Genomic DNA, 27,720 nt, shown 5'->3' on the forward strand with positions numbered 1-27,720 from the left:
TAATATAAATTCAAAAGATTTTCTATTTAAATTTAAGAATATAAAAGATATAATAAATTATATTCTCAAATTAAAGAATATGAAATATATTGAAAAGCTTTGAACATATTAATTTGTAAAACATCGAATCGAATTAAAAATACATTTTAATTATGTTTATAATTTTTAAAGAGTTTTTTATAAGAATTCTAAACTTTTTGAAAAATATTTTTAATTAATTACGAATATATGAGCGAAATATAATATTTTGAATAAAGATTTCTATAATTTCAATGAAACAGATTTTATAATAGGGATTATATATATAGTTGTTGGGCAGACTTGGTAAGGTGTGTATATACAATATGTATGGTTAAAAGGGTTGTTTATTTCTATCTACCCTCTTTATATAAAGAGAGAATTGCTATATCTATATATATGTACTACTCTTATTTATGCACTTTATGCGTATATGGGGTAAAGCGTAATATGTAATGTTATATTGTTGGTCATGTGTTCCGACAATAGTAATAGTGTTACGGAGGTACCCGTACCGCAACATGGATTATAAGATAAACCTAAGGCCTTGGTGTTAGAATTTATGAAAATAGTATTATAAAAACAATTGAATTAAAGGGTAATTAAAGATAGTGGTAATTGAATTAATAAATAATAATTAAAAAATAGATGTTTATCTTTTATTAATATCTATTCTATAATAAATATAGGAGGGATAATAGTTATAGGTTATTTAATAAATATAGATTAGATAAGTAGTAGTATTATATAAATCACAGAATAAGTATTATGTGATTTAAAGCCAATCGACTTATTGATCGATTTACCGGTTGACTTTAGAATAAAGGTCTATATAGGGAATGAGTTTTATTATGATATAAAACTTTGTGTTTAAGAATAATTATTAGTTTTATTATTATAGTTATAAGAATTATAATCAATTACAATCTTATTGAATTTCTATTTGAAATCTAATCTAAACTACCTCAAGAGATTTCTAATCACTTTTACATAACTTAAAAGTAGTTTCTATAACATTTTGAGTATTCTTTCTGTTTTAAGTATTGATTTAATAAATTATTGCTAAATATAGTAATTAGAAATATTGTTATAGGTCAACCTGTATCAATAGTAGACATTAACGATATTAAGATGGCTAATACTTTATAAAAGATTATTATTAATAAAACCCTTAAGATCACCTTATTAAACAAGTATTAAGGTAATTAATAGGAACTTAACACTTTCCTTTTATAATTAGAAATCTATTTTCGATTTAATAAGGATAAGTTTATAATTATAAAATCCAAAAATATATAGACTACATCCTATTTCAAAGAAAAGATAAGTAAATGAATTCAATTATATTTACAAAACTATTTCGAATATAACACTTAGAATTACATACAACCCACTCGAATAATCTTCAACAATTTTAAAGGATTTAAAATAAAGATTTATAAAATCTTTAAGAATTTTAATAAACTAGAAGTAATGGAAAATAAGATCTTTAACTTTAAGTAGATAGGATTAGTATTAAAGTATACTATAAAATCCCGAAGATATATAAAAACAATTAAATAAAACGACATTGCTATTATAAGTTATTATTATAAAGAACTCAAATTAGAAGTTAGACTGGAGTTAAAAAGATCTGTTGAGAATATAGATTTGAATAATCTAATTCAGAACTCTATTAAATCAAATGATTATTTCTATAGATATTGATAAAGTTAAAGATTATATAAACCCTAGGAAAATTAAAAGCAAAAATATTATTATAAAAATAAGAATAGATTATATTACAATTTATAAAAATATAAAGACTTTATAAAACTCAATATTATATATTATAAGAATAGGAATAATAATTTAGAAAAAAAACAAAGATAAGAAAATAACTTATATTTTGAATATAAAAAAGTAGGGTATTGGGTAGTAGAATATTGAAGTAAGAAAATAGGGGGTAAAAAGGATAACTTTAAGAATAAGTTTAGTAAGGGTTAATTTAATGTTATCTTTATATTATAATTGTATGTTGTTAATAGAATAGAACTAACTACATCATTATTAATTTATAAAGAAGGAATCAGAAATAAATCTGAAAATAAACTTAAAAAAGAACTCGAAAAAGAAAAGATTGAGAATCTTTTATGGGTAAATAGAAACCTATAGAAAGGAGAAGTATGGATAATTTAATAAATCGATTAATGGAATTATTGTATTTAGAGATTTGAAGATATTAATAAAGGAATTATTAATTATAACCTTAATATAATAGACACTAAAGAAGGTAAGACTTACAAGGTCTAATATATCAATTAATATTAAATCCTATGATTCGGAATTATTACAAATTCATTCTTTTTAGAAAGAATTAGTAATAAACATCTAAAATGGCCAGATCAAGGGGAGTTATAGGAAGTCTTTTATTATCATATGTTAAAGAATAATAAGAATTAAACTTTATTTCTTTATAGAAAAGTTAAAAAAGAGTATTATATTTAGATTTAAATTATACTATCATTATTAATAATAGAAATAATAATAAAAATAACTTAAGGAATATATTGATATACTTTATAAAAGGATTTACTTAATAATAAAATTAGATTAGGAATTAGTATTATTTATTTAAAAGAAAAAGAGTCTCGATAGGTAATATTAAAAAATGAAATCATTTAGAATAACAAGAGTGATTAAAGGATATCATAATTGAATATTATAGAACAAACAGATTAAATATATTACAAAATCAAAATAAATGAATAAATATAATAAATCATAATAAATTTAGGGGTTATAGGAAATTTTACTATATCAAAAGCTATAAAGTACTTAGAAGTTTTATTCTAAAAGAAATAAAACTCTTATTAATTATAATTAATTGACGGGTAATTAATAAAATCTAATGGGAATGTTTTATAGGAGATATAATTAATACAAATAAATATAATCTAATATTTGAAGGTTATATAGCTTAATGTTATACCATTAGGTTAATAATAAATCATCTTAGGAATACTATAATTAAAGGTATATAATTCTAGAATAAATTGGTTACAAGAAATAGTGATATTTAATTAGTATAAGAATGATTATAACGATATATTTAAAACTTTTATAAGATATAATATGTATTAAAAAGAATTGAATATGAATAATATTAGTAATATAGGATATTTAGTCTAAGGTTCTTTATTAAGAGTGAAGGCTAGTATATCTCCTTTACAAATATAGAAGCTAATAATACAGCAGAAAATTGTAATTAAGGTAAAGGAGTCTATGATATTAGAATAGTATAAGAAATACAAACATGTTTTTAAGGAATTAGGGGTTCATGAAGCTTTATTAAAGTATAAATTATAGGATTATAAAATAATATTAAAGGAAGGTAAAATGTCTATACATACCCTAACTTATTTAATATTAGTTAATAAGCTAAAAATGTTTAAGGAATATATTGACGATAATTTGGCTAAGGGGTGGATTAGGGAATCCATGTTTCAAGTGGCAAGTCCAACTATGTAAATACTTAAGAAAGATAGTACTAAAAGATTAGTTGTAAATTATAGAAAGCTTAATACACTTATTAAGAAGAATTAATATTTATTTTTATTAGTTACAAAATTAAGAGATCGATTGAATGGAGCTATAATATTCACCAAAATAGATTTACACAACGGGTATTATTTGATTAGAATAAAGGAAGGTAAGAAATGAAAAACTACTTTCAAAATAAGATATGGGTTATATGAATATTAGATTATATCATTCAAGCTAATCAATGTGTTAGCTACTTTTATAAAATTTATAAACAATATATTGTTACTATATTTAGATATTTGTTGTATATACTATTTGAATAATATTCTAATATATTTGAATAATAAGGTTTAATATATTAAGGATATTAGTAATATCCTTGAAAGTTTGTTCAAAGTAGATTTGCTATGTAAGCCAAATAAATACAAATTTTATATTATAGAAATAAAGTTTTTAGGATTTATTATATTAAATTAAAGGTTTAAAATAAGTAAAGATAAGGTTAAGGTAGTGTTTAAATGAAAGTAATTAATTATAATTAAGGAAGTATATTTTTTTTAGGATTTGTTAACTTTTATAGAAAATTTATTAAAAATTATTCAAAAATTATTATATTCTTAATTGTGTTAATTAGAAAAAATTAAGAAAGTTTTGAATAGATTATTAAGGTATAGAAATTATTTGAAATGTTTAAATAAGTAGTGATAAAAGAGTTAATATTGTTAATATTTGATTTTAAGAAATAAATTATAATAAAAATGAATTCTTTAGATTTTGTTATAGAAATAGTTTTAAGTTAATTAAATTAAAATGAGAAATAGTAATTAATTATATTTTATTCTTAAAAATTATTATTAGTTGAATTAAATTATGAAATATATAATAAAGAATTATTGGTGATAGTTGATATATTTAGAGAATAATAAGTTTATTTAAAAGAATTAAAATATATAGTATAGATATATATAAATTATAAGAATTTAGTTTACTTTATTATAATAAAGTAGTTAAATAGATGATAGATTAAATGGTTGAAGATTATAATTAATTATAATTTTAGAATTTTATATATTAAAGGATTAAAAAACATTAGAATTAATATTCTTAATTGAAAATTAGAATATTAAGAAAATGAGTTGTATAAATTGTATGTTATATTTAAGAAAGAAGGTGAATTATTGGTTTATAATGTATTACAGCTTGTAGTTATATATATATTGGAAGACAATTATTTTAGAATTAAAATTCAATTATATTATAAGAGGGATGTCATAGTTATATATATATGTAAGATAATAAAACCAGAATTTATGATAGAAAATGAGATTATATACTTTTATGGGAAAGTATATATTTCGAGTTAAATAATTAAGGAATTTGTGATGGAATAATATAGGTTGTTAGTATATGAATATCAAGGGATTATAAGAATATTTACAAGAATATAGAAAATTAATTACTTTCTATAAATAAGAACAATAATTGAAGAAATTGTTGGAAATTGTAATATTTATATATAAAACAAGTTATTATAATATACTTTATATAATTAGCTTTAGACTCTAGATATATCTTTTTAATTATAGAAGTTTATTATATAGAACTTTATAATTAAATTATTATTCTTAAAAGATTTTATTATAGGAATTGAATACAATATGATATTTAATATAATAAATAGATTAATGAAATTTGTATATATAATATTATTTAAGGAAATATGGAATGTTAAGTAATTAGTATATATATTTTTTAGGATTATAATAAGTATATATGAAGTATTAGATAAGATAATCTTGGATAAAGATAAGCTCTTTATCTCGAAATTCTGGATTACCTTATTAGTATTTATAAATATTAAAAAAAAGCTATTGATATTTTTTCATTTACAAATAGATGGTCAAATAAAGAGGACTAATTAGATAATGGAAGTATATCTTAGATACTATATAAATTATCAATAAGATAATTGAGTAGAACTATTATTTATAATACAATTCATATATAACATATTGAAAACGGAAACCATAAAGATAACATTAATATGTGTTAACTTTAGGTTTAATTCTAAAGCATATTAAACACTAATACCATAAAAAGTTAATATCGAATTAGTAATAGTATAAGTCAAACAGCTAAAAAATCTCCAAAAACAACTAGCTCTTAACCTAAGATTTATATTTTTCAGAATAGCAATGTATTATAATATAAAATGTAATATAAAACCTATATTTAAAAAAAAAGAATAAAGTTTATTTATTATAATATAATATCAAAACCAAAAGATCAAATAATAAATTTGATTACAAGAAATTAGAATTATTTAAGATTAATAAGGTAATAAAAATGATTAATTATTAATTGAAATTATTAGATATAATAAATATTTACCCAATATTCCATATATCCTTACTCGAATAAGTATTATTAAAAATGTTAAGCGTATTATTTACAAAAATCGAATCAGTTAATCCAAAAGCTATATACAATATTGAAATAATATTAGATTGTAAATATATTAAAGGCAAAGTTAAGTATTTAATTAAATAATTAGATTATCTATATTCAGAAAATATATAGGAATTTAAAAAGAATCTTAATTACTCTAAAAAACTACAGGTATTCCACCTGAAGTACTCATATCTGTCAATAAAGCCTCAATCTCGGCATCAGATAATATAGACAATAAGGGATTAAAGAAATCGAAGGAAAAAGAATTATTAAGAGTGGGTGTAATTGTAGTATCTATTCTCTTCTTTTCTAATTTCTTTTTCTTAACTTTTTCTTTTTCTAATCTTTTATTTTCCTTAGTCAAATCAAGTTTTTTTAATGTATAAAAATTTCGATGAATTATTTCCTTTTTATAATTACAAAAAAACTACTGTTGTTTCTATAAACGAAGAATTCAAGTATTAATCTTTTATATTTAAGTAAAAATACACTTTTTTTTTTAAATATAGCAATTTTTATTATCACTCTAAAGATTTATAATTAAAGGGTATTTTGGAACCTAAATAATAGTAATCTTTTTTATAACAAATATATTCAAAACATTATAAAAATAAACTATTATTAATAATATAATAATAATCAGATTTAATATATAAATTATAAGAATCTCTTTTAATATCAAAACGCTTGATATAATAAACTAAAGTAAAAATATTATAAATAAAAGTTGTTCTTATAGAAGGTATAGTAAAGAAAACATTATATTCATTTAAAATTGATTAAAAAGGGAACATACTATTATAAACGCTTAGAACAAGCACTAGCCTAGAAAGGGGATAGTGTTACAAAGGTACCCACACTACAATATGAATTATAAAATAAACCTAAGGCCTTATATTGAAACCTACAAAAACAATATTATAGGGATAATTAAAAATAGTGATAACCAAATCAATAAATAATAATTAAAAGATAAATACTTATCTTTTATTGGCATCTATTTTATAATAAGTATAAAAGGAATAATAATTATAGATTATTTAATAAGTATAAATTAAATAAACAATAATATCATATAGATTATAGAACAAGTATTATATAACTCAAAGCTGATCGATTTATTAATCACTTATCAATCAACTGTTACGGGAGCTGCCTCTAGGGTCACGTGGAAGTGTCTAGAGATCTCTCGAGGTGGTTTAGACTAGACTTCAAGTAGGAATTCAATAAGGTTGTAATTGGTTGCAATTCTCGTAACTATAGTAATGAAACTAATGATTGTTCTTGAGCACGAAGCTCTATATCCTAATGAAACTCATTTGTTATATAGACCTTCGTCCTCTGGAGCCCCTGGGATCCGTATGCTCCTGGAGCCCGTGGCTCCCCAAGGCTCCCTCACGTGACATGCGAATGTGTCATGTGATGTCTGTTGTAACATCAACTTACCAATCGACTTTAAAACAAAGGTTTATATAAAAAATGAATTTCATTATAATATAAAGCTTTATACTTAAAAACAATTATTAGTTTTATTACTATAATTATAAGAATTGTAATTAGTTATAACCTTATTGAATTTCTATTTGAAGTTTAGTCTAAACCACCTTAAGAGATCTCTAACCACTTTCATGTAACCTAGAGGCAGCTCCTGTAACAAATAGTAATAATTAATATTAAACGAAATAGTAGAAGTAAGGTAGTATAATTAGACAATTAAGAATAGGCTATAATAATAATATATGAAAATAAAAAGAATGAAACTATTTCCTCATTTTTAATAGTTCAAGAATAGATTCATCTCTTTAATTAATATACTGAAATTAATCTTTTTATGAATTAAGCTATTAAACCTATATTTAATGAATAAACAAATAATAAAACAGATTTAAAATAATTGAAATATTTTGATAAGTATATTAAAAATAAAAAAAAGGATAAATATCGAATGTTAATATTAAATGGATATAAAAATTATAAATCAAGAGCTTTTCAAGTATATTATAAAGTGAATGATATTAAATATATATTTATTATTATATTTAAATCATTTAATTTAATTACTTAATATTAACTATTTTAACAATCTGAAATGTTTATATGATAATCAAATTGATAGATTTATTAAGGTATATATTAATTATATTTTGAAGATTGAATTCTTTATAATTTTTAAAATTATATATAAGGAATTAATTACTTTTCAAAATATAAAATTAAGATTTCAAAAAACAGGGTTGATATTATTTAATTTTGAAGTTGTATTTTCGAAATTAAATATTTGAATTTGTATATTTACTTTTTTCTTTTTCAATCTAAATTAATAGATCTTTTAAACTCTTTATAATTTAATTGAAATTCTTTTTTAATCAATATTAATCAAATCTCAAATAAATTATTATTAATCAAACTCCTCTATATTTTTATTTAAAATTATATTAATTCTAATTAAAGGTATAAAGAAATTAGCTTATAAAAATACACTTTTAAATATAAAGATTTATACATTTCAAAAAACAAATGAAATATTATATAAATATTAATATAAAAAAAAAACTTAATTATATTAAGAAGGAGTATTTATTAAATAAAAGATTTTTAATATATTATTTTAATAAAAGATTAACATTTAGATTTAATATAATAAATATTAAAATGAAAGGAATTCTAATAAGGAAGTATTTTCTAATAAATATTATAATAAATATGAAAAGTTAGATTATAATACAAAAATCTATTAAAATAATATAATATAATAGATCCTAGATTATTAGATTTTTAATAATTTAAATTAATTGATTCAATAATTATTGAATAATCTATATTTGAAGGTGTAAATTGAGGTGAAAGTGGCTTACTCGATGATATGGTCCACTCGATGTTAAACTATGTTAGTTTTTCTAATTATATTATAAAACACAAGACATCAAAGAAAAATTTATTTTCGCGAATAATTGTAAAATGACGAGTACCAATGGGGAAGAGCGACAGTGGATTAATCTTCTACAATTTGTCCTTTGGACGGCGAACTGTGGTACGATCATTTCGGGTAGAGATGAAGATGAAGGGGGTTTGACGTAAATGTCATTTTGCGTGAAGACAAGGAAGGTGAGGTACCACGAGATGTTCACGTGATGCTAGATATATATTTGGAATTTGTGTAGATATACGGGGCAAGAAGCCTTGTATCTTCAGATTTAGGTCCTGTGTGGGTCATGCCGAGAAGAAAGATATAATGCTGGAGGATTGAAGAATTCTAATTCAAGAAGACAGGATGGCGGCTTAGTTAACGATGTTAATGAACTGTTGTCAAAAAGAATTGAAGCAAGGACGAGTTTTGCTTAGCCTTGATCTGTATAGCATCAAATAAAAGCGAGATTGAATGCGATTCATATTGATTAAAAATTAAGACATAATTTGCTATGGTATCAATCCAAGGTCAAATACTTTTGAGCTTCTAAACGCCGCGTACCATGCTCCCATAACACCAATCCACGCTGATCGTGAAGGCCAGAACTTCTGCAAAACTTTTCCTGAAAGCATGTTAAACTTTTCGTCTAACCAAGAGACATCTCCTTCCATCTCTCTTTACCGTCCATCCCACACTCGCACAAATCTCCTTCAACGTCCCTTCTCTGTCCATTAATCTATCATTTACAGCAATCACATTCAGTGCCACTGATTGTTTGCCGAGCAAGATTGAAGACCGAATCTTGCTCTGTTCTGCCAATGTCATTCCTCTGATATCAAGATACCTTAAGCTATGTTTGACACCGTTGAAAAGAGGCAACGGGGTGTTGGAAATCCTTCGTCGTAACTTGGTGATGGCTATCGCACGTTCCATTGGCTCGAGGACAGTGGTATACTTTGAGTCAATCTCTGATGAATCGATTCCTTCTTCTTCGTTTCGTGATTCATGATCTTCAGTCTCGAGAAATATAGATTCGAGATCGCGCATGCGGAGGCCAGTGCCTATGCTTAATTCTTCTACTGTTTGATTCAAGGCCTTTAACTGGGTGACACATGCTGAGTCCATCTTCCATCCTCTTAGCTTGAGAGTTTTAATAGTCTTTGGTGCATATTTCAGTAGACGTTCTGTATCCTTTTCGTTTATTTCTTCACCAACCGTGAGGTCAGCAGAGGCATCGAGGTATTCCAATGTATTCTTCACCGACGGATGTGAGGTGATAAAGTCGATCAGAGAGACATCTTCAAGGAAGGGGCAATGATTAAGAGCCAAATGTGATACTTTGGCCGTGGGAGGAAGAAGTTGTAAAGCTTCTGTCGTGATATGAGTATGTGATAACGTCATCGATCGAATGGAGCCTAGCCGTGAAAATAGAGAGTCGAAGGATGAAGCTGGTAGAGCTTTACAATTCTCCAAGGATAATGATTTGATCGGAAGTGAAGCAGATGCTGGCATACCATCAAGGATGCTAGGTATGCAATCCAATGTTGATGACGTGCAATTACCTAAGTCTAACGTCTTCAAATGAGGTAACCCAACAAAAAGTAGTCGAAGTAAGGACTCGCTTAAGAAACCGTTTAGGTTGGTATCCTTGGGTATTCGGAATTCTCGAAGGTGCGGAGCGAGTGAAACTATTCCGTAAAGGTAATTGGAAAACTCTCCCATTGGGCGTGCAGTTTTCAACTCGGAGAAATCAAGACGTCGAATGGTTCTACCCAGGATGGGATTTTCGGTAAGTTGAGCAAGTATATGGTTAAAGGCGGACATGTGAGTAACCGTCACACTTCGATATGTAATGAAAAGTGCATTCATATAAATGGCTCTTGATACACGAAGACATGAAAATAAAGTAGGCCTCTCAAGGTGAGGGCAATTGATGTCGCCGGAATCTATAAAATATCAATATCATGTCAACTGAACTTTATTGCAGATATTGAGTGAAGTCTTACCATTGCTTGAACCTCCTTCTCTGTGATCGTATTTCAGTTCTAGGTTGCCGAGTATCTTTTGAAGAAGCTCAGGTGGAAGCAACTCTAATGGAGATTGCCCAGCATCATATGCCTTTCTCCTGTTCGAGTTGTTTTGCAGTGAGAAGCGAGACATTGTGTTCTAGTGAAGTTCTGAGGTGCTGAAATGTTCGAGATGCTAGGTTATGTGTTTCAAGTTTTTTATATCTCCAAATTCGTATCGCCAACAATACGCCGAGGTCCAGGAGTTTGAATGACTATTTTATATGGTTTGTAAAAGGATTTCTTTGAGTTTCTCGCCACTCTTAAATCCATCTTTTCGTTGTGAGGCTATCGTGAGACTCTTATACCTTCTCAACTGTTTATAGGGAAACGTCTGGCCCGGCCAAGTCCCAAGTCAGACAACATCTTACTCAATGCATGAAGAATTTGCATACCAAACACTGGGGAAATTGCGAGATGACCTCCCATGACTCTCTTTCCATCGTCAGAGCTCAAAGCACAGCTCAAGAAGTTATCCAATACTCTTCACAGCCAGCACGCATTCGTTTCATTGTTACGTAAATGTATAGCAACAAAGAGGAAAAACGCATTAAGACGACATCATGAGGCAATGAGAAATTAATAATTGGTTCCTTTTTCCTTGGAAGCCAAAGAAATCACGAGTTAAAGCGATTGGTGATTTCCCCAGAAAAGGTTAAAAAGAGAAAGCACGATTTATAAAAAGGCGGGGTTAGCGTCTTGGCATCCCGCACCTACAGTAGAATGAGGAATGTTTCTAATTCACGTGATGATGTTCCATTAACAAGGACTTCCGAGATCTCCTTGAGCCTTTCTCTCCCTTTAACTACCTGGACATTATATATTGATACCAAAAATACACCTATTTTGTTACCAAATCCCGTACTATTCGGGATGAGACTAAAACGCTTGGATAACATCCACCCCCCAAGACGGAACGTTTCCTTTCCTTGTTGTTGATCATCTTCCTTGCCCCTTTTTTCTTTACAGAATTTTCAAATCCCGCATTGAGTCATTTTTGTATGTATTTCGTCACTGTCTACACATGGATATCATAGCGAGAACTGTCATGAGTTATTTACTCTTCAGTGCTTACAGACAATCTCTTCCGGTTATCCCTCATTACCACTGCATGGCGATAGGAAAAGAGCTTGATGATAAAATGGTGCTCTTCCTCTCGCTCTCATATGCCGATTAGATGACATTATGTCAGCCCTCATATCATATCCAAAAGCTGGGGTCGTGTTAGCATGTATCATGTAGGTACGTACCTTGCATCAACAACGAAACCGTGCTTTCCCTCACCGACCCTAAAACCTTGTTCTCCGTTTACCACCGGCTCAATGAGAAATTACTAATATATCCACTAAGGAAGCCATCGATCTTCCACCTGATCCAACTACCTTACTAGTAGTAACAACGTGGACAGCTTAGATGGTTGCAGGCTCATCTGGATCTCACAATTCTACACTTTTCTTGTTCATACATACTTTTACACTGTCAATTGCTGAAAACTCACACCTTCAGACGTTCAAAGTCGACATGAGTTGTCTCAACAATTTGAAGCAACTCATGCATGAGTAGTCTACATGCCAGTTTCATACATGCCACGGGGTACCATCGAGTATTGGGTTTCTTCTCAGATTTATTGAGTAAAGTTGCTTCAATAAATAACATAAATTATATTACGAGGTTTGCTACATTCAGCCTCTACGCCTTACAAAGTCTCAAATATCTCCTGCATACTTTGTGAAAGCCATCATTGTCAAGACTAATTTGTTCCGCCAATGAACATGAATAACCCAAAATTGCAATAATATCAGAACAATAATGCAATATGCTGCGATACATACAATTTAACTTTCGCTTTCTTTCCATGCTCCAGTGTTTGATGTGGAGTACTCGGACACCGGAAAAGACACAACCACTGTTCAACTTGACACGACCGGCAAAGTACGGAAATTCTCAGAAAATCATCATCTTGGAAAGCGGTTCCATAATTTCCTCCAGGGCTTGCAATGACCTAGCATACAAAGATGCGAACACGTCATTTTCATGATTCAGGTCTCTCAAAATCTCAGACTCCTCTTCTTGCAATCGACTGGCCTCCAGCCAGCTCATCGGCGTCTTTTGAAGATGTCTATTGGTTTGGAGCCTATCATCAAGAATCCCCTTCATTTCAACGGTGACTTGATTACGCAAAAGGCTTCCCATATGATGGAGTATTTGATGCATTTCGTCTAGTGACTCAGCACGTGCTTCATCTTTGATCATCTTGGTCATTTCTATGGCGTCAGCTACCATCTGGTCGACATACAAAACAGGTGCCTTCTTTCGGTGAACGAAAGTGTGACAGATCTCTTTAAACTTGCCCAGTAATTCAAGATATCGAGGAATGTCATTAGGGTTCTCGAAAGCTTCAAGAGGGATAACAGGTGCGGCTAACCATTTCTCCCAAAAGTTGAGCTCTACTTCTCGACCCGACTTCACATTCTTATCGTCAAGGAATTCTGGCGCCCAGCGCTTTGTGAAGTCGAATATTGCAGCCTCAAGCGTTCCGCATACTTTGTACAACATAGCTTGCTGAAGGTCAAAAGGTAGTCGACGAGGATTGTTTATGTTGAGTTCTTCGTATGAGCCAAACTCCAACGAAGGACCACCACGTGCTAAAGCCTGAGCATGGCCTCTCGGATCTAAGGCGCTTGTACGAGAAACAGGCGCATGGAAGATTATTGTACCTGGAGTCTCAGGTGGTGTGTGGTCTCTACTTTCTCCAAGATTGCTTCGCGATGCCTGGGCTTGGGCTTTGGCTCGTTGTTCTTGTCGTTTCTTTCTAATGGTTAAAGTTGAGAAAGCGTCCGAGGAGCTCCTACTAGACGGCTCCGAAGACGAAGGCGACATATCTTGAAATGCTAGGGTTGATATTTCTCTCTCACTGGATGACCTCGAAGATATTCCGTGGAAAGCAAGCCGACGGAATTCGAGAATTTTGCTAACGACTATTTTTCGAGTTCCAATAAAGTTTGTCATGTCAATCGTAAGTATTGTTACGACTGTGAATCTCTAGGTAACTAAATACCTCAAGTCGCGACCGTAAGAACTTCAACGTTGATTTGTGGCGCCCCAAAATATGTTGCTACTGCTGTGGCACTTGTGGACTGTACCATGAACCGTATGCTCTTCTCCTACTTAATCAGAAAGCATTCGACAGTATCTATCCAGCAGAAGAACATTGTGGATGAGTCAACGTGGTTTCCTAACGCTGCCAAAACGAAGATTGAATCACAGCTGATCGGAGATAGCAACGAAAACTTCACAGACAGAAGGACGACTGTCAATATTCTAATACCTTATGTTACAAAGGAACAAACCACCCCTTCAGACGAATAAACACATAGATTGAATTCATTGAATCCAGTTTCGTTCGTCAAGGCAAACAAAGTCTGTTGCATGATAAGAAAATTCATTCACAAGCGAGTTGAGATTTCTTGCGAGCGAAAGCCTGGATCACAGCTCCCGATTTGCCTGGATGTCCTGGGTGTCCTGAAGAAGAGGGCTGTAGCAATGAGAGGATTACGCCATAGTTCTTGAAGTCGAAGCACACAACTTTGAATGGACTCCAGATCATGAGCACAAAGATCTTCACAAAAAATTTCGCGAATTTTTTCAACAAAAAATCTTGCCTGACCACAAAGAATAAGATTTTGAGCAGTAGAATCTCTCTATAGTGGGAGTTGGGAGATAAACCACTCGTTTTGTTACAGGGAGAGAATGGAAAGCGAAGATGAACAACTACTTTTCAAACAGGGAAACTATCTCGTGTCAACGAACATATACAGGAGATGAGGTTTATGAAAGCCTTGTTTTCGTGTATTTTAAAGGCAATACAGGAAGGAACTAGATAAGTGGTTTAGTTTGCACATGCCCTTGTATACATTATCAAAAATCCTAATCCATACATCATGCTCCGAAATCAACCGTCACCGCCCCCGAATCTTCAACTGGTACGGTGAATTTCCCATCCACAACCTTGACCGTATGTCCGACCGTCACATTGTGCAATCGTACAGGTTTTCCGTTGTTAAGTTCATAGTTATAAGAATATCCATCGTACGTAATACCGGTTATTGCATCACTACCATTTGCATGAAGGGCTCTCAATGTAGCTACCTTCGGCAGCGCAGCTGGTGCATAGTGGTCCGAGGATCCGGTTGTAGTATTGGTTGGGATTGTGATTGTGTAATTTCTGATTGGACGCGGGACGGGATTCAAAACTGTAGAGGTTCCGTTTACGGTATAGTTGTATTGATGCATGTTGATAACTATGATGCGCTTGAGGGCACCATTGACATATGCAGCGTAAGCCGATTCCATTGCGTTTGAGAGTGGGATTTCGGCTATGGTTGTGGTGGCTGCGGTAAGATTGGATAAGAAGGCAGCAGCGGCGATGTTACCGTAGTATGGTGGCTTGGTGCCCTTTGGGACAACATCCGTATCCTGGGGTTGCCAAGCCTGGTAGCGGAATGAGAGTCCCGTGTGGAAACTGGATGAAGGGTCAATGTGAGATTCGTGAAAATTGATTGCTGGAAAGTACATACTGAATGCGACGAATGCTCTTACTTGCACCGTATAGAGCGAAGTCCAAGTTCCACTAAATACAAGTTAATATGATGAAATGGAGATTAACTACAGACAGGACGTACTAGAGCAGCACCATATGCATTTGACAACCCTGGCGCACCTTCGTTGTAAAGTGAATTGGTCTCCCCGAGGATAAAGGGTACGCCAGATGAAGCAAGAATATTAGACACGTTCAGCTGTCGGGCCACAGACACGACAGTTGACGTGTGATTCATAAGGGTTCCTTGGAGTGTTACACCTGGTTGCGTCGCACCACCAATATAACTTTGATAGTTTTGTTAGTATTCAAAGTGTAACATAGTGAATGGGACTATACTTATGTGATGATATCAATTCAATATCTTTACCTACATCTAATCCATAGTTCCATGTGGTGACAGGATCTAGATGATTTTCAACACCAGCAAAAGAGGGTGCTAAGAATCCATAGGAGGCCAAGTCCGGACAAGCTGCTGCGACGCCTTCCTTGATCTGTCGACTGCCATTCAACCATTGGCTCACATATGTTGATTCATTCCAAGTAGGAGGTCGAACTGGTCCTTGTGCGGAGGTGGAAAATAAATCTGGTTCATTTCCATATTCCCACATGAGAAGCTTTCCGCCTTCTAAAGCTTTGCATGCTAAGGGGATCGTGTCTAGCAGAGTTTGCCATCCAGCAGAATTATTCGCACCTAGACCCAAATTGAATCCATGACTAAATTTGACATCCGACCAAGTATTGTAAGACTCAAAAAAGGATGGACCAAAATAAACCGCTGTTGGATAGTCTGTAGCTTTTGCTGGATTGATTGTACCATTCACAGCATATGGAAGACTAGCATTGTAAAGAGCATAATCCTGAGTGTTTCCCCCGACTCGAATGTGCGGTTTAGTACCTTGATAATGTGCAAGATTGTCAAGCAAATTATCTGAGTAGGTATTGGGACTTGAGTTATTCCCTAAAAATTTAAGCATATAAGCCAAGCAATATGGCCCTGAGCTCTTGACATACCAGCGTAATCCGGGAAGAAACAAAACTCGATAGAGTAGCTTATGAAGGCCGGAAGTGGGGTACCGGCGTTCGCTGGGGCGGTCCTTGCAACAGTGAAGCTACTTTGAGCATGAATTGCTTGCACAAAGCTTAGAAGTGTGACTCCAGTGATGCGAGCCATTTTGTAAGTACTAGACAGTTAGTGATTTCCTGTCTCCGAAACATCAATTGGTAATAGGGAACAACTAAAAGTACATTCAGTGAAGAGAGGAATGTCAAGAGAGAACGTCAACGAAGTTTAAGTAATCATTTCACAGTCTGTACAGTGTAGATCTCTGGTTCTTTCCCAATATCTCATTGCTACGGATAGCGAGTGCATATCCTACGTGGTACTCGCAGTATATCATACCGGAAACCGAAGTACCTTTGATGAATGAAGCTGGATAAATTACTACTTTGTACTTGCATGTCAATCGAATTGAGTTTGACGTTGTCCTTGATTGCCCAGGAATTGCCGACGCGGGGAAGTCGGGGAAGAGTATGCGCAAACAAGGTCTAGGGATGCTGGCTGACGTGCTAGATACTTAGCACCAGGTACGTAGATGCATAGTAGAGGTACCGAGGTAGTATTCTCGGCGTAGAGTCCATGTTATTCACAGGTACCCTCTCCCTCTCTTTCCACCAATACTAATGAATAAGAAGGGAATCGTAGGCCTTCGATTAGCGGTTGGTAGAATGAAATGATATATTTAGCCCTAGCCCTCCTTTAGATCTTGTAGAACACTGATCTTCTTTCAAACGATATCTGATAATATCTTTGTGCGTGTCGTTATATAATTCAGAATGTAATTATATATGTACTGAATGATATAATTATGTAAAATTGTATTCTACCCCTTTCATACCTTTGTCTCTCGCCTGACTTGACTTGTTTTTGATGACTGTGTACAACTTTCCCCATTACAAATGTTGAATGTGCTATCACCTGAATTAGGTTTAGTGACAGCCCCGCGGCGAAGCTTATCAAAGCGAGCAAAGGTTCACTCACCTCACGATAAATCCGATAAACGAACGCCCTATCCTGAGCTCCATGATTCCATTGAGCTCTCCGTAACTCCAGTTACTCAAAGTGTTTCGATTCCGGTGCATTTTCCATCGGGTCTAAGAAATATCTACTTCTATTCCCCTAAACCAATATTCGTATCTCCTACACCTCAATTGTCAGCAACAGCCAATTGTTATTCCATGGTGACGTTGGTGCTCGAATCTGGAATTGTTAGAATAAAAGCCCCCAGCTTGGCACCCCCTCTCTCAACATGAACAACATATTAAGATCAACAGCAAGAATACTACCTCGTTCACATTTTCAACCATCTACTTTACCAGTCATCAACTTAAGAAAAGCTTCCAATATGTCGCACACTGTCCCAAAACTTAATGACCCATCGCTCTTCAAAACCGGAGTTGCGTACGTCAATGGAGAATGGGTCAAGGCAGCTTCCGGAAAGACATTTGACGTTCATGGTATGTTTTGCAGCTTCATCAAGAGTCGATGCCGAGAAAAAGTGCTAATTCATTCCCTCTGCAGATCCATCAACTGGGAAACTCATCGGAAATGCCCCAGAGTTCGATGTAGCTGATACGAAGAAAGCAATCGATGCCGCCGCCGCAGCATTTCCCTCGTTTAGAACTACAACTGGAAGAGAAAGAGCTAAGCTATTACGAAAGTGGTACGATTTGATGGTATGCTAGAAGAATATATTATGGAAACATAATAAGGACGATTGTTGATTGATTTCATACAGGTTGAAAACAGTGAGGATCTTGCTAGGCTCATAACATGGGAGAATGGAAAGCCATTGGCGGACGCCAAAGGAGAGACAACATACGCAGCCAACTTCTTGGAATGGTTCAGCGAAGAGGCTCCCAGGAATTATGGAGATGTTATTCCATCATCTACTCCTGGAAATAGAGTTATTACCTTGAAGGAGCCTGTTGGTGTCGTCGGACTTATCACCCCGTAGGTTTACTCTGCACTACAATGATTGCACGATGCTGATTTTGTCTAGATGGAATTTCCCAGCTGCTATGATAACGAGAAAGATAGCCCCTGCACTGGCAGCTGGTTGCACAGTTGTAGCAAAGTCCCCCGGAGAAACACCTTTCACCTCTCTCGCTCTCGCCGAACTTGCACACCGGGCTGGAATTCCCAAGGGTGTTGTAAACTTTGTTAGCTCTCTCGATAATACACCCGCTGTTGGCGAGCTTCTCACCACTTCCCCAATCATCAAGAAAGTTTCTTTCACCGGATCTACTGGTGTGGGTAAGATTTTGATGAAGCAATCATCGTCGACATTGAAGAAATTGTCTTTTGAGCTTGGTGGAAATGCTCCATTCATTGTATTTGATGATGCAGACCTTGATCTTGCAGTAACTGGTGCTATTGCATGCAAATTCCGTTCATCTGGACAAACTTGCGTTTGTGCCAACAGAATCTTTGTGCAATCTGGAATCTACGACGCCTTCGCCGAGAAATTTGCCGCAAAGGTCAAGGACTTCAAGGTTGGAGGTGGTTTCTCTGATGGTATCACGCATGGACCAGTTATTCACGGCCGCGCGGTTGACAAGGTAGAAGCTCATGTACGAGATGCAGAGAAGAAAGGAGGAAAGGTTATTCAAGGTGGACAGAAGATCCCTGAGCTTGGAGCAAACTTTTTCCAACCCACTGTCATCACTGGTGTTACTACAGATATGGACATCGCAAACGAGGAAACTTTCGGTCCTGTTGCAGGTCTTCTTAAATTCGATACTGAAGAGGAAGTCGTTCGAATTGCAAATTCATCCGATGTCGGCTTGGCAGGATATTTCTTTACTAAAGACGTTGAAAGAGCCACTAGAATCTCAGAAGAGTTAGAGCTTGGAATGGTTGGTGTCAACACTGGGTTGATCAGTGATGTAGCATCACCATTTGGTGGTGTTAAGGAATCAGGATTTGGACGTGAAGGAAGCAAATATGGAATTGCAGAATATCAAACCATTAAGGTGGTTACATATGGAGGCATGGGCAAGCCTTTGCAGAATTAGGGGATCAGATCAACTTGGAATAGGAAAATAGCAATGATACCACACGTTTTAACGTTGACACTACCTGGGATCACGCAGAGCCCTCGATATCGATTGTGAGCCATTGTAATATGCTCCAGGTGTTTGATGTTGCTAACAGAATTAGAACGGATATTCACCTTCTCTTATCATCACTCAACGTAGGTATACCTAGGTACCTTCCTAGTCAATCGAAGTAATACACCAAGCGAAAGTGAATATATATCGCGTGTATCATCGCGAATACAACAAAACAGAAACGTTCATTTCAAAGTAAACAACAACAAAAACTTTCACAGCTTGAGATACAGCCCCGTCTTCGGAATGACTGCATTAGGCGGGCTCACTTATGATATTAGGGACCCTTGGACTCACACCACTGCACGGTATATTGCGCGAGGGTTTTATGATCTTCCTTTCACTTTGAAACACAGGCCAGCTTTTATGAATGAAAATGCTATCTTGTTTGACGAGGAAAAGGCTCTTTTCCGGGACACAAAAGACCGAGATTATTATTTTCGAAGTCTCGAGTTGATTCCTGGCTTTCCCCTTCGGGAGTTCCAAGGTGCTTCCACATTCAAAGACAATGCAGATAATCCTAATACGTCTCATCACAGTATAACCCAGAGGTACGTTGAATAGTACTTTGTAGCTGACTTTAATTGAAGCTGGCTTCTGATTTGCTGACTTTTGGTAGTCTCCTCGAGTCGATTAAACTTGCACCACCAGAAATTCGCACCAATATCTTTACGCAAATACCAACCAAGAGAGTGGCGGGAGACGATGATTTTGACTCATTTACGTATATCAAAAGAAGTTCCCATCTTATGCAAGATTACTCTACTCTACGATGGCCTACAATTTGCCCCCGTCAAGTACTCCATTCAAGTCACCAGCAAAGGAACTTCCAACGAGGATAGATATCTTGAATCCCGAGATGCAGAAATAAAGATCCCGCCAAACAATGCGTTTTTCGAGAGAGATTTCGCAGTGCACACGGACATAACTTCCAGCGAAGACAAGGAAAAGACGATGGGCATCGTTTATATCGAGAATGACTATCCAAATTGCTTTGCGCGGTCTTATGTCGATTTCATCAGATTTGCTGCCTCTCTCGCGCATTCGGAAGGCTTCTACTTCGAGAGGGATTCAAGCGACAGCAATTCAGGTATTTGGAAGAGCGAGAGCAGAGAATCAAGCTTGCTAAGAGAATTCTTGACGTGGTTCTGGAAATTTTTTGGTGTAAACTTCACTAATGAACTTGAGGTATACCTACATGATTCTCCCATGACAAAGAACCGCCATGCTAATACTTACACAAATTTAGGCTAGTTTCGCATGGTCAAAAGTTAATCATGCAAAATTCCGTTACCTCCAGAACATCTCTCTCGACATCCTCGTCATGGAACCATTCAACCACGCCCAAAAGTATGTGGACGGCCGTCGCCTAAAGCTTTTCCTCAAAGAGCTGCACCATTTCCCCAACATCGAGTCTTTCACCGTATTCCTACAAATAGGAGAACAAGATTTGGCGGATTTGATGCACAGTCCTGGTGCTTACAGATGGGCAAATGCGCTGCGAGAAATCACCTTTGCGAAATACTTTGACGTGCAATTTCAGATGTTGGATGGGATGTTGCCGAAAGGACCAATTTTCCATGCTGTGTTTCGGAAGCGATTGAGACAGTTGCTGATGCCGGAATGCTTGTGCTTTGGGAGTACGGATGATGTGCCGGATCATTTGGGGATTCGCGAGATGTTTGATATGGAGGAATAGTAATTAGTGTGTGGTGTGTTGGGGTTCAGTTAAGGGCGCTTCTCGGGTTTAGGCAGCAGAAGTTAAGATATCGGGATCTAGCGGTTATTAGATAACTACTTTTCTATCGAAATAGTTGAGTTGTCACATGCAATGAACCGCACTACGCAAGCTATTGCTCTACACGCAGTTTATGAAACTGGTGATAGGGGTGATAACTTAAGAAATTCCTATAAACTCTCTTCTGGAAAAAGGCAAATCCAAGTGGGTTTTGATTGCCATACATGGTACACACACCGACTGAAAGGATATATATCTCAGATGGCATTCAGCGTAGGCCTCGTTGATGCGACATTTACCTCTCTTAACATTCCCTAATTGCATATATTCCGTTTTTGTAAGCGTGTTATTGACGAAGAATAATCTAGAGAATTAAGTATTCCTATTCTTCCTTTACAGCATCTCATGATTCCTGTTTTGTTATTCCCCTAACACATCTTTCTCTTTTTGGAAAACAAATGTATCCCTAGCGATACATTCTGTTGATTCGTAACCTGGGACCCAAGTCTTTTTGCTTGTTTAAACAATGAAACAGCCCACAATCAAACAACGATATCTTCAAACAATTCCTGAAGCCCCAAATCTTCTGGTAAGTCATTCGTATTTCCCTTCAACAATGAATTTGGCATCAGAAGAAGACGAATGCAATCCTGTACTGCCAACTGACGATTGTGCAAAAGAACAGGCGTATCCGTGTTATTACTCTTATAATAATATTCTTTAGGATCATATTTCTTATAGAGAACCTCATTCCAATTGCTATCGGACTCTCCATCGTCATCATCACTGCTCAATTCATCGGGACCGCCATAAATATCGAAGATCACCTCAATAGACTTCGAAAGTTTGACGTCTTGAAAATGTTTGATCAAGCGTCTTGACCAGCCCGTTCTCAATGGATCACAACGAGCCTCTGCAATGCCTTCCGTATGTTGATTTCTATTGAGATATGTGATATTGCGAAGATTGGGAAACCATGAGTGGTCTCCACAGTATTCTTTCCCGCAGATGTCGCCTTTGCAGCCTTTTGCGCCGCAGCGCTTTTCTGACAAACTCGTAATGAATTGACGCATGTTCATGTGCATCGCCCCCCTTTTGAGATTAATTGTCGTGGTGGAAAATCGTAGAGTAAGGTGCTCTAATCTATGGTATTGTAGAAGGTTGTTAATTGAGAAGTACTACACTTGTTGTTAGCGAGTTCTAGCCCTAACTTGTAACTGAGGGGCTTCCAGTCGTCTATATGCAGGCCAACGATTGTAAAGTTTCCTGTTTTGAATCCCATTGAATGACTCAAGTCGTTTCTCCTGATGCCAGTTTGGAACTTTTGGGATCATTACCTTTGGATACATACTCCAATTACACGTATTTATGTAAATACCAAAGTGGCTCCAAAACCACGTCAGAAATCCCTTGAGAAGACTACGTTTTCTCACAGGAGACCACCAAGTGCAACTATCGTAACCAATTTGAAATCCCTCGTGGAGCGCCAAGGAGTAGGCGAATTGGACCAGTTGGCTATAAGTACCCTCTGATGGATTCTTACAGACACTCCTCTCCAGAATTCGTTGTGTGCTTCTATGATCTTTCCAGCCTTTAGTATTTTGAATTTTCCAGGCCTGTGTATCTATTCCTGTCGTGGGTGCATAGACTGCTCGTTTTTCCTTTTTGAACAGCAGAGCAGTGATCGGCATTGGATATGATGTTATTGGTTCACCTTCTTCTTCATCATCGCTGTGTGGATAGCCATTGAGTCGTCTGGATAATAAGACCGGATCTGGAATAAAGCTGCTTTCTTCGATATCGTTTTCTGCGGCTGGATCAATCGATGGCTCATCAATGATATATGAATAGACCATTGTAACGATCTCTGGATAAAACTGTCTAAGTCTATATAGGAAGCTTCCCACTGTCAGTGGAAATCTCAGTCGGGGTTGAAGGAGCTGACAATGGAGATAGGTGCTTATCCTGTTCAAATCTTCCATTTGGTAAAGAATATCCTAGAACATTCAGATGGTAGGCCCGGTATGGGAAATGGGGAATTAATTCTCGACCGTAGAAGAAATAATCTTCATGGTCTCTATTGTAAAGCGGGTTAGAAGCGTCTGATTCTGATTCTGCCATGGTAGCGTCTGTTAAAGGATGGTTGACGGTTAATAATTTCTCTATTGCTTATTGACTCTTGGTCTTAAGTAGTACGAGACCTCTATCGACGGATCGAAATTTAATTATGACTGTCAAGGGGAACAATAAGAAGTGCATCACCAGAAGTCAGAACTCAAAGGATTGGTTTTGAAAACCTGCAATAAAAATTGCAGTGCCATATAGTAGATTCGTCACTGCTGTTTTGGGTCGGATCAATGTTTAAACTCCCACGCCTCCAAAAACCCTAAAGAAGAAGCAGCTACCGCGATACAGAATTAGGAAGTCGGAATCAGAGGGCACTAAACCCCCAGAGTAGATGAGCAGTCTGCTATCAACTCGTGATAATATAGAGCCCTCAAAATGCTGCTCTCCGTAAACAAGACTAAATATTCATCACCAGCAACGAGTTTCAATCAAGGGCGATTAAGCGAGTTCATTGAAGGGGCGAATGTCGATTTTCTGGTGAATGTATTCTTAGTCTAATGATCTCCAATGCAAATTTTAACGTATCACGAGACGGGTCCTCTCTGAATCAAGAGACTCCTACAATCAATTGATTAAAATACCTCATAATTCAAAAAGAAATTTCCAGCTTGATACCCCGACGCATGAGCTAGAGATAGTGACTATGATGGTCGCTTACTTGAATTTATGAGCATGACTAGTAGGAATTATCTCTTAGTTGATAGTCCTAGCATGTAAAAAACTTACTCGTCACTTTATCACCTCGATAAAACTTGGCATCAGCAAGTTGATGAATCTAATGATTACAAATTCCAAAATGACATGAACGCCTAACTCCGCTTCTGTCTACCTTTCATGAGCTCCTCGCCCTTTCTGCTCAGAGGCAGAGAGATAGTTGTAAACCATATTGCCTAGTGTCTCTTTCTATCATCGTTTGTCTTTTTCCTCATCGGGCTTTCATCCCTGAGATGATGCGTGGCACTCTTCTTGGCCTGCGCCATGTGCTTGGTTCGATCCGCATTGAACTGTTCAAGATCTGCTTTTCTTCTTTCCATCTCTGCAGCATCATCTTGCTCCCTTCTCTTTTTGTCTTCGTCTGCTTTTCTCTGTTTCTCTCTTTCATAAGCGTCCCTTCTTTTTCTTTTATCCGCTTCCTTGTCTTTTTGACCCTTTTGACGTCCATCGGAGCTAATGGAGGAGTTTGCTCCTTCCACGGGTTTCGGAATGACAGTGATACCCTTACCTGCTTTCTTTACGTCTTTAGGCTTCTTTTCCAGGGTCTTGTGTGTGCCATTTGATGTGCTTGATTCTCCTGAAGATGAGGATCTAGTAGAATAAGCATCTTGGATTTGTTGAGACCAAGGTTTCCCTCTAAATTTCACGGCTCCGACATCTTGGACGAACTTCATGAAATATAGAGCTTTTTCCATTGCCTAGAATGTATGCGTAGTTAGTAGAATACAACTATCGTGGAAGTAGTATAAGTAGGATCTTACAGTTGCATTCTTTATATGTGGCCTTTCTACCATCATGACTTTAGCTATGATATAGAGATCTATATCCCTATTCTCAACAAGTGTCCCTAAAATTGCCGCCTTCCTCTCGTGTAAAATTTCTTCTGCAATTTCTTCGATTATTCCATCCTGCCGGAAAGCAAATGGACTCTCATCTTCGTCTGCAAAGATAATGAAAGGGTATCCTTCTGTGCTATACCAACGAACTTGTCGCTTCATGACTAGATACTGCGCTGATGATTTGACAATGATACGTACGAGGTAATTATTATCGAGGGCGCTTCGAAACGACGATGAATATACGGAATATTGAGCTATCGATTTAACACTAGATTACACTAGAAACACTGTAGGCTTTATAGGATATCGAGCCAAAGGTAAAAGCTGAAGGCAGCAAAATAGCATTGTTGTTACCTCTAGTTAGTGGAAACCGCCAACATTGATGATCCTGAATTGTCCACCTTCCCGTACTAACTAAACAATAGGCAGTGATTGAGAGAAAGGCCCGAGGAAGATTGTATGCTTCTGTAGCCCGCTATGGGCACCACTCAAACACAACCAACACAATTTGAAAAAGATTCTTCTTAGATTTTTATGGTGAGCTCTCCTGAGCTATCAGGAGTTGTTTGGGTTTGTTTAGGAACCGCCGTCGCAGGAGATCCTCATCAGACTTCGAGTTGACCCATTCGAGTTGACCCATTCGAGTACAACCAAGCAACAATTAATACCAAAGCAATTATCTTTCCTGATCGCTTGAAAATCAAACATTGTGGAAAAATCGTGAATTGTGCTCAATTTCTTTATAGGTGATTTATAGATCATTTGAAAATATCGTCTTACAATCTAATACTATAGACATCCAGCTCCGGGGTGTGATATACCCCGCTTTCGCTTATAGGGCCCGCAAACCCCAACATACCTGGTATATGAAACAAAATAGGCACAATACATAAACAAATTTCATAATTTTCGAGGAGTGATTATGATCTGGACTAAGATTTCATCAATTTACAACAATCTAACTACTTTACATCTAAATCCCAAGTGGTCTGCGTAGTGCGTCTAAGAATGCTTGTGGACTTTTTCTTGTTTAATAATATGCACCCACACCCGGTGAATGGGAACTGAGGCATTCTTCTTTAAAGCGTCACTCATAACTTTTGAGGTTTCAGAGACTGGGCTAGACTGTTCTAATGAAATAGAATTGGATATTATCTGAGAAGGTTCTTGAACAATTATCGTGCTTTGTAGCCAGCTGATAGTGCATGGTTGTTTGATGATGAAAATGAAATGAAACGACAGATTTCCTGTACCTAACTAATGGAATAGGTGGACAGCGGGCGAAAAAGTGTTGGCCGGTTCGAAGATTGGTGACTATTCCTAAGGGGCTTGGAATCAAGGCAACAGACAAGGGCTGATAAGCGACAAGATCTTAGCCAGTTAATTACTTTCTTATGAAGGACGCCATGTAAGTCAGTTCCTCTGGAATAATGACATGCCCTAAACCTTCATAGAGTTTCCACTCAACACTATACCCCACACTCTCTAATACTTTCTTCATATTTTCACCCCACTCCAATTTTACTTTCGTGTCATTTGTACCATGGGTTAAGAGGATCCTCAAGTCTCCTTCCGTAGATATCGTCAATTCATCTCGGGGTCGCGAAGATGGGAGACCTAACTCGCTTCTTAACCAACTCTGAACAAGCATTCTCCTCTGTCTCCAATCTTTTCCAGCAGCAGCGACTTCAGCAATTTGTTTCCCAAGCGGCAACCATCCACTAAACCCTACAAATCCTCCAATCTTCGGCAACACTTCCAATCGATCCAATTCTCCACTCAGCAACAAAACCACGCTCATGGCACATCCCTGACTAAGACCTCCTACAAACACTTTGCGATCTTCATCGTGAGATTCATTGTCTACTACATTCTTAATGAGCTTGCCCAAATACTCCACGCTTTCTCTTAGCCCTTTCTTCTGTTGTTCTTCCCCTACTGTCCGATCTGAAAAATCGGCAATGTCAAACCAAGCATTGGTCAAATTACCACCAAAGACAGTAGTCTTTCGTAGGATTCCCGATGGAAAAGTGAGTTTAGTGAATGGGAGTAAAACATCAAAGTGAACCAGCGCCATGAGCTCTTGGGCGAACGGGACTCCCCAAGATGAAGTACCATGTAGTAGAACAAGAGTATTTTGGTTTTCGTTCGGGGATTCGACGATGAATGGTGTTGGGCGAGTTTCCGTTGGTATAGTGGGAGGTGATGGCATTTTGTGTGCGTCAGCCATTAGACTGAGCACTTGCTGTTCGAAGTGGGACGGGTAATACAGTAGGATACTTGATAGGCCGAACAGAAATGTAAGTAGAAGTCTGTCTCTTATCATACTCATAATAGGTAACTTGCGAATATCTACTGTGGTTGTGGTTAGAGGTGGGGTCCTTCGCATAGCATTGTACCTTCTTCGATTGGTTACACCACTTCACGTGCATGTGATGCTCACAAGCACGCGGCTCCAGTCAATCGCGGTATGCCCAAATCGATATTTAATCTTTCATAAATAAACAAAAATTCATTAGCATAACATTTCAAAAATGAATTAATCGTCAAATTTCCATTCAGTA

General features: G+C 35.3%; 8 protein-coding genes across 8 annotated transcripts; 2 read left to right on the forward strand and 6 right to left on the reverse strand.

The window, feature by feature from the left end:
* Positions 1-9,535: 9,535 nt before the first annotated feature.
* On the reverse strand, positions 9,536-11,062 carry EAF01_011140 (uncharacterized protein; the record flags this gene model as incomplete). The annotated part of the gene is made up of 2 exons (XM_038919397.1): positions 9,536-10,848; positions 10,909-11,062. 2 exons carry the CDS (start codon positions 11,060-11,062, stop codon positions 9,536-9,538), a joined length of 1,467 nt encoding a protein of 488 aa, XP_038765268.1.
* Positions 11,063-12,912: 1,850 nt separating this feature from the next.
* Positions 12,913-13,848, reverse strand: EAF01_011141 (uncharacterized protein; the record flags this gene model as incomplete). The annotated part of the gene is made up of 1 exon (XM_038919398.1): positions 12,913-13,848. The coding sequence occupies one exon, from the start codon at positions 13,846-13,848 to the stop codon at positions 12,913-12,915; it is 936 nt and encodes a 311-aa protein (XP_038765269.1).
* Positions 13,849-14,907: 1,059 nt separating this feature from the next.
* On the reverse strand, positions 14,908-17,082 carry EAF01_011142 (uncharacterized protein; the record flags this gene model as incomplete). The annotated part of the gene is made up of 5 exons (XM_038919399.1): positions 16,580-17,082; positions 15,905-16,526; positions 15,651-15,852; positions 15,546-15,598; positions 14,908-15,490 (listed from the first exon to the last, which is right to left on the reverse strand). Exons 1-5 carry the CDS (start codon positions 16,737-16,739, stop codon positions 14,908-14,910), a joined length of 1,620 nt encoding a protein of 539 aa, XP_038765270.1. The 5' UTR covers positions 16,740-17,082.
* An 888-nt stretch (positions 17,083-17,970) lies between these two features.
* On the forward strand, positions 17,971-19,642 carry EAF01_011143 (uncharacterized protein; the record flags this gene model as incomplete). The annotated part of the gene is made up of 4 exons (XM_038919400.1): positions 17,971-18,082; positions 18,147-18,301; positions 18,364-18,578; positions 18,628-19,642. 4 exons carry the CDS (start codon positions 17,971-17,973, stop codon positions 19,640-19,642), a joined length of 1,497 nt encoding a protein of 498 aa, XP_038765271.1.
* A 33-nt stretch (positions 19,643-19,675) lies between these two features.
* On the forward strand, positions 19,676-21,437 carry EAF01_011144 (uncharacterized protein; the record flags this gene model as incomplete). The annotated part of the gene is made up of 6 exons (XM_038919401.1): positions 19,676-19,737; positions 19,788-19,825; positions 19,935-20,289; positions 20,358-20,462; positions 20,557-20,926; positions 20,988-21,437. 6 exons carry the CDS (start codon positions 19,676-19,678, stop codon positions 21,435-21,437), a joined length of 1,380 nt encoding a protein of 459 aa, XP_038765272.1.
* A 581-nt stretch (positions 21,438-22,018) lies between these two features.
* Positions 22,019-23,597, reverse strand: EAF01_011145 (uncharacterized protein; the record flags this gene model as incomplete). Its single annotated transcript, XM_038919402.1, has 3 exons — positions 22,019-22,654; positions 22,688-23,375; positions 23,422-23,597. The coding sequence occupies 3 exons, from the start codon at positions 23,595-23,597 to the stop codon at positions 22,019-22,021; spliced, it is 1,500 nt and encodes a 499-aa protein (XP_038765273.1).
* An 896-nt stretch (positions 23,598-24,493) lies between these two features.
* Positions 24,494-25,315, reverse strand: EAF01_011146 (uncharacterized protein; the record flags this gene model as incomplete). Its single annotated transcript, XM_038919403.1, has 2 exons — positions 24,494-25,015; positions 25,079-25,315. 2 exons carry the CDS (start codon positions 25,313-25,315, stop codon positions 24,494-24,496), a joined length of 759 nt encoding a protein of 252 aa, XP_038765274.1.
* A 1,225-nt stretch (positions 25,316-26,540) lies between these two features.
* Positions 26,541-27,368, reverse strand: EAF01_011147 (uncharacterized protein; the record flags this gene model as incomplete). Its single annotated transcript, XM_038919404.1, has 1 exon — positions 26,541-27,368. One exon carries the CDS (start codon positions 27,366-27,368, stop codon positions 26,541-26,543), a length of 828 nt encoding a protein of 275 aa, XP_038765275.1.
* Between the last annotated feature and the right edge of the window lie 352 nt (positions 27,369-27,720).

Source organism: Botrytis porri (assembly GCF_014898465.1).
Source record: "Botrytis porri strain MUCL 3234 chromosome Unknown BPOR_019, whole genome shotgun sequence".
In the NCBI taxonomy this organism is placed as follows: domain Eukaryota; kingdom Fungi; phylum Ascomycota; class Leotiomycetes; order Helotiales; family Sclerotiniaceae; genus Botrytis; species Botrytis porri.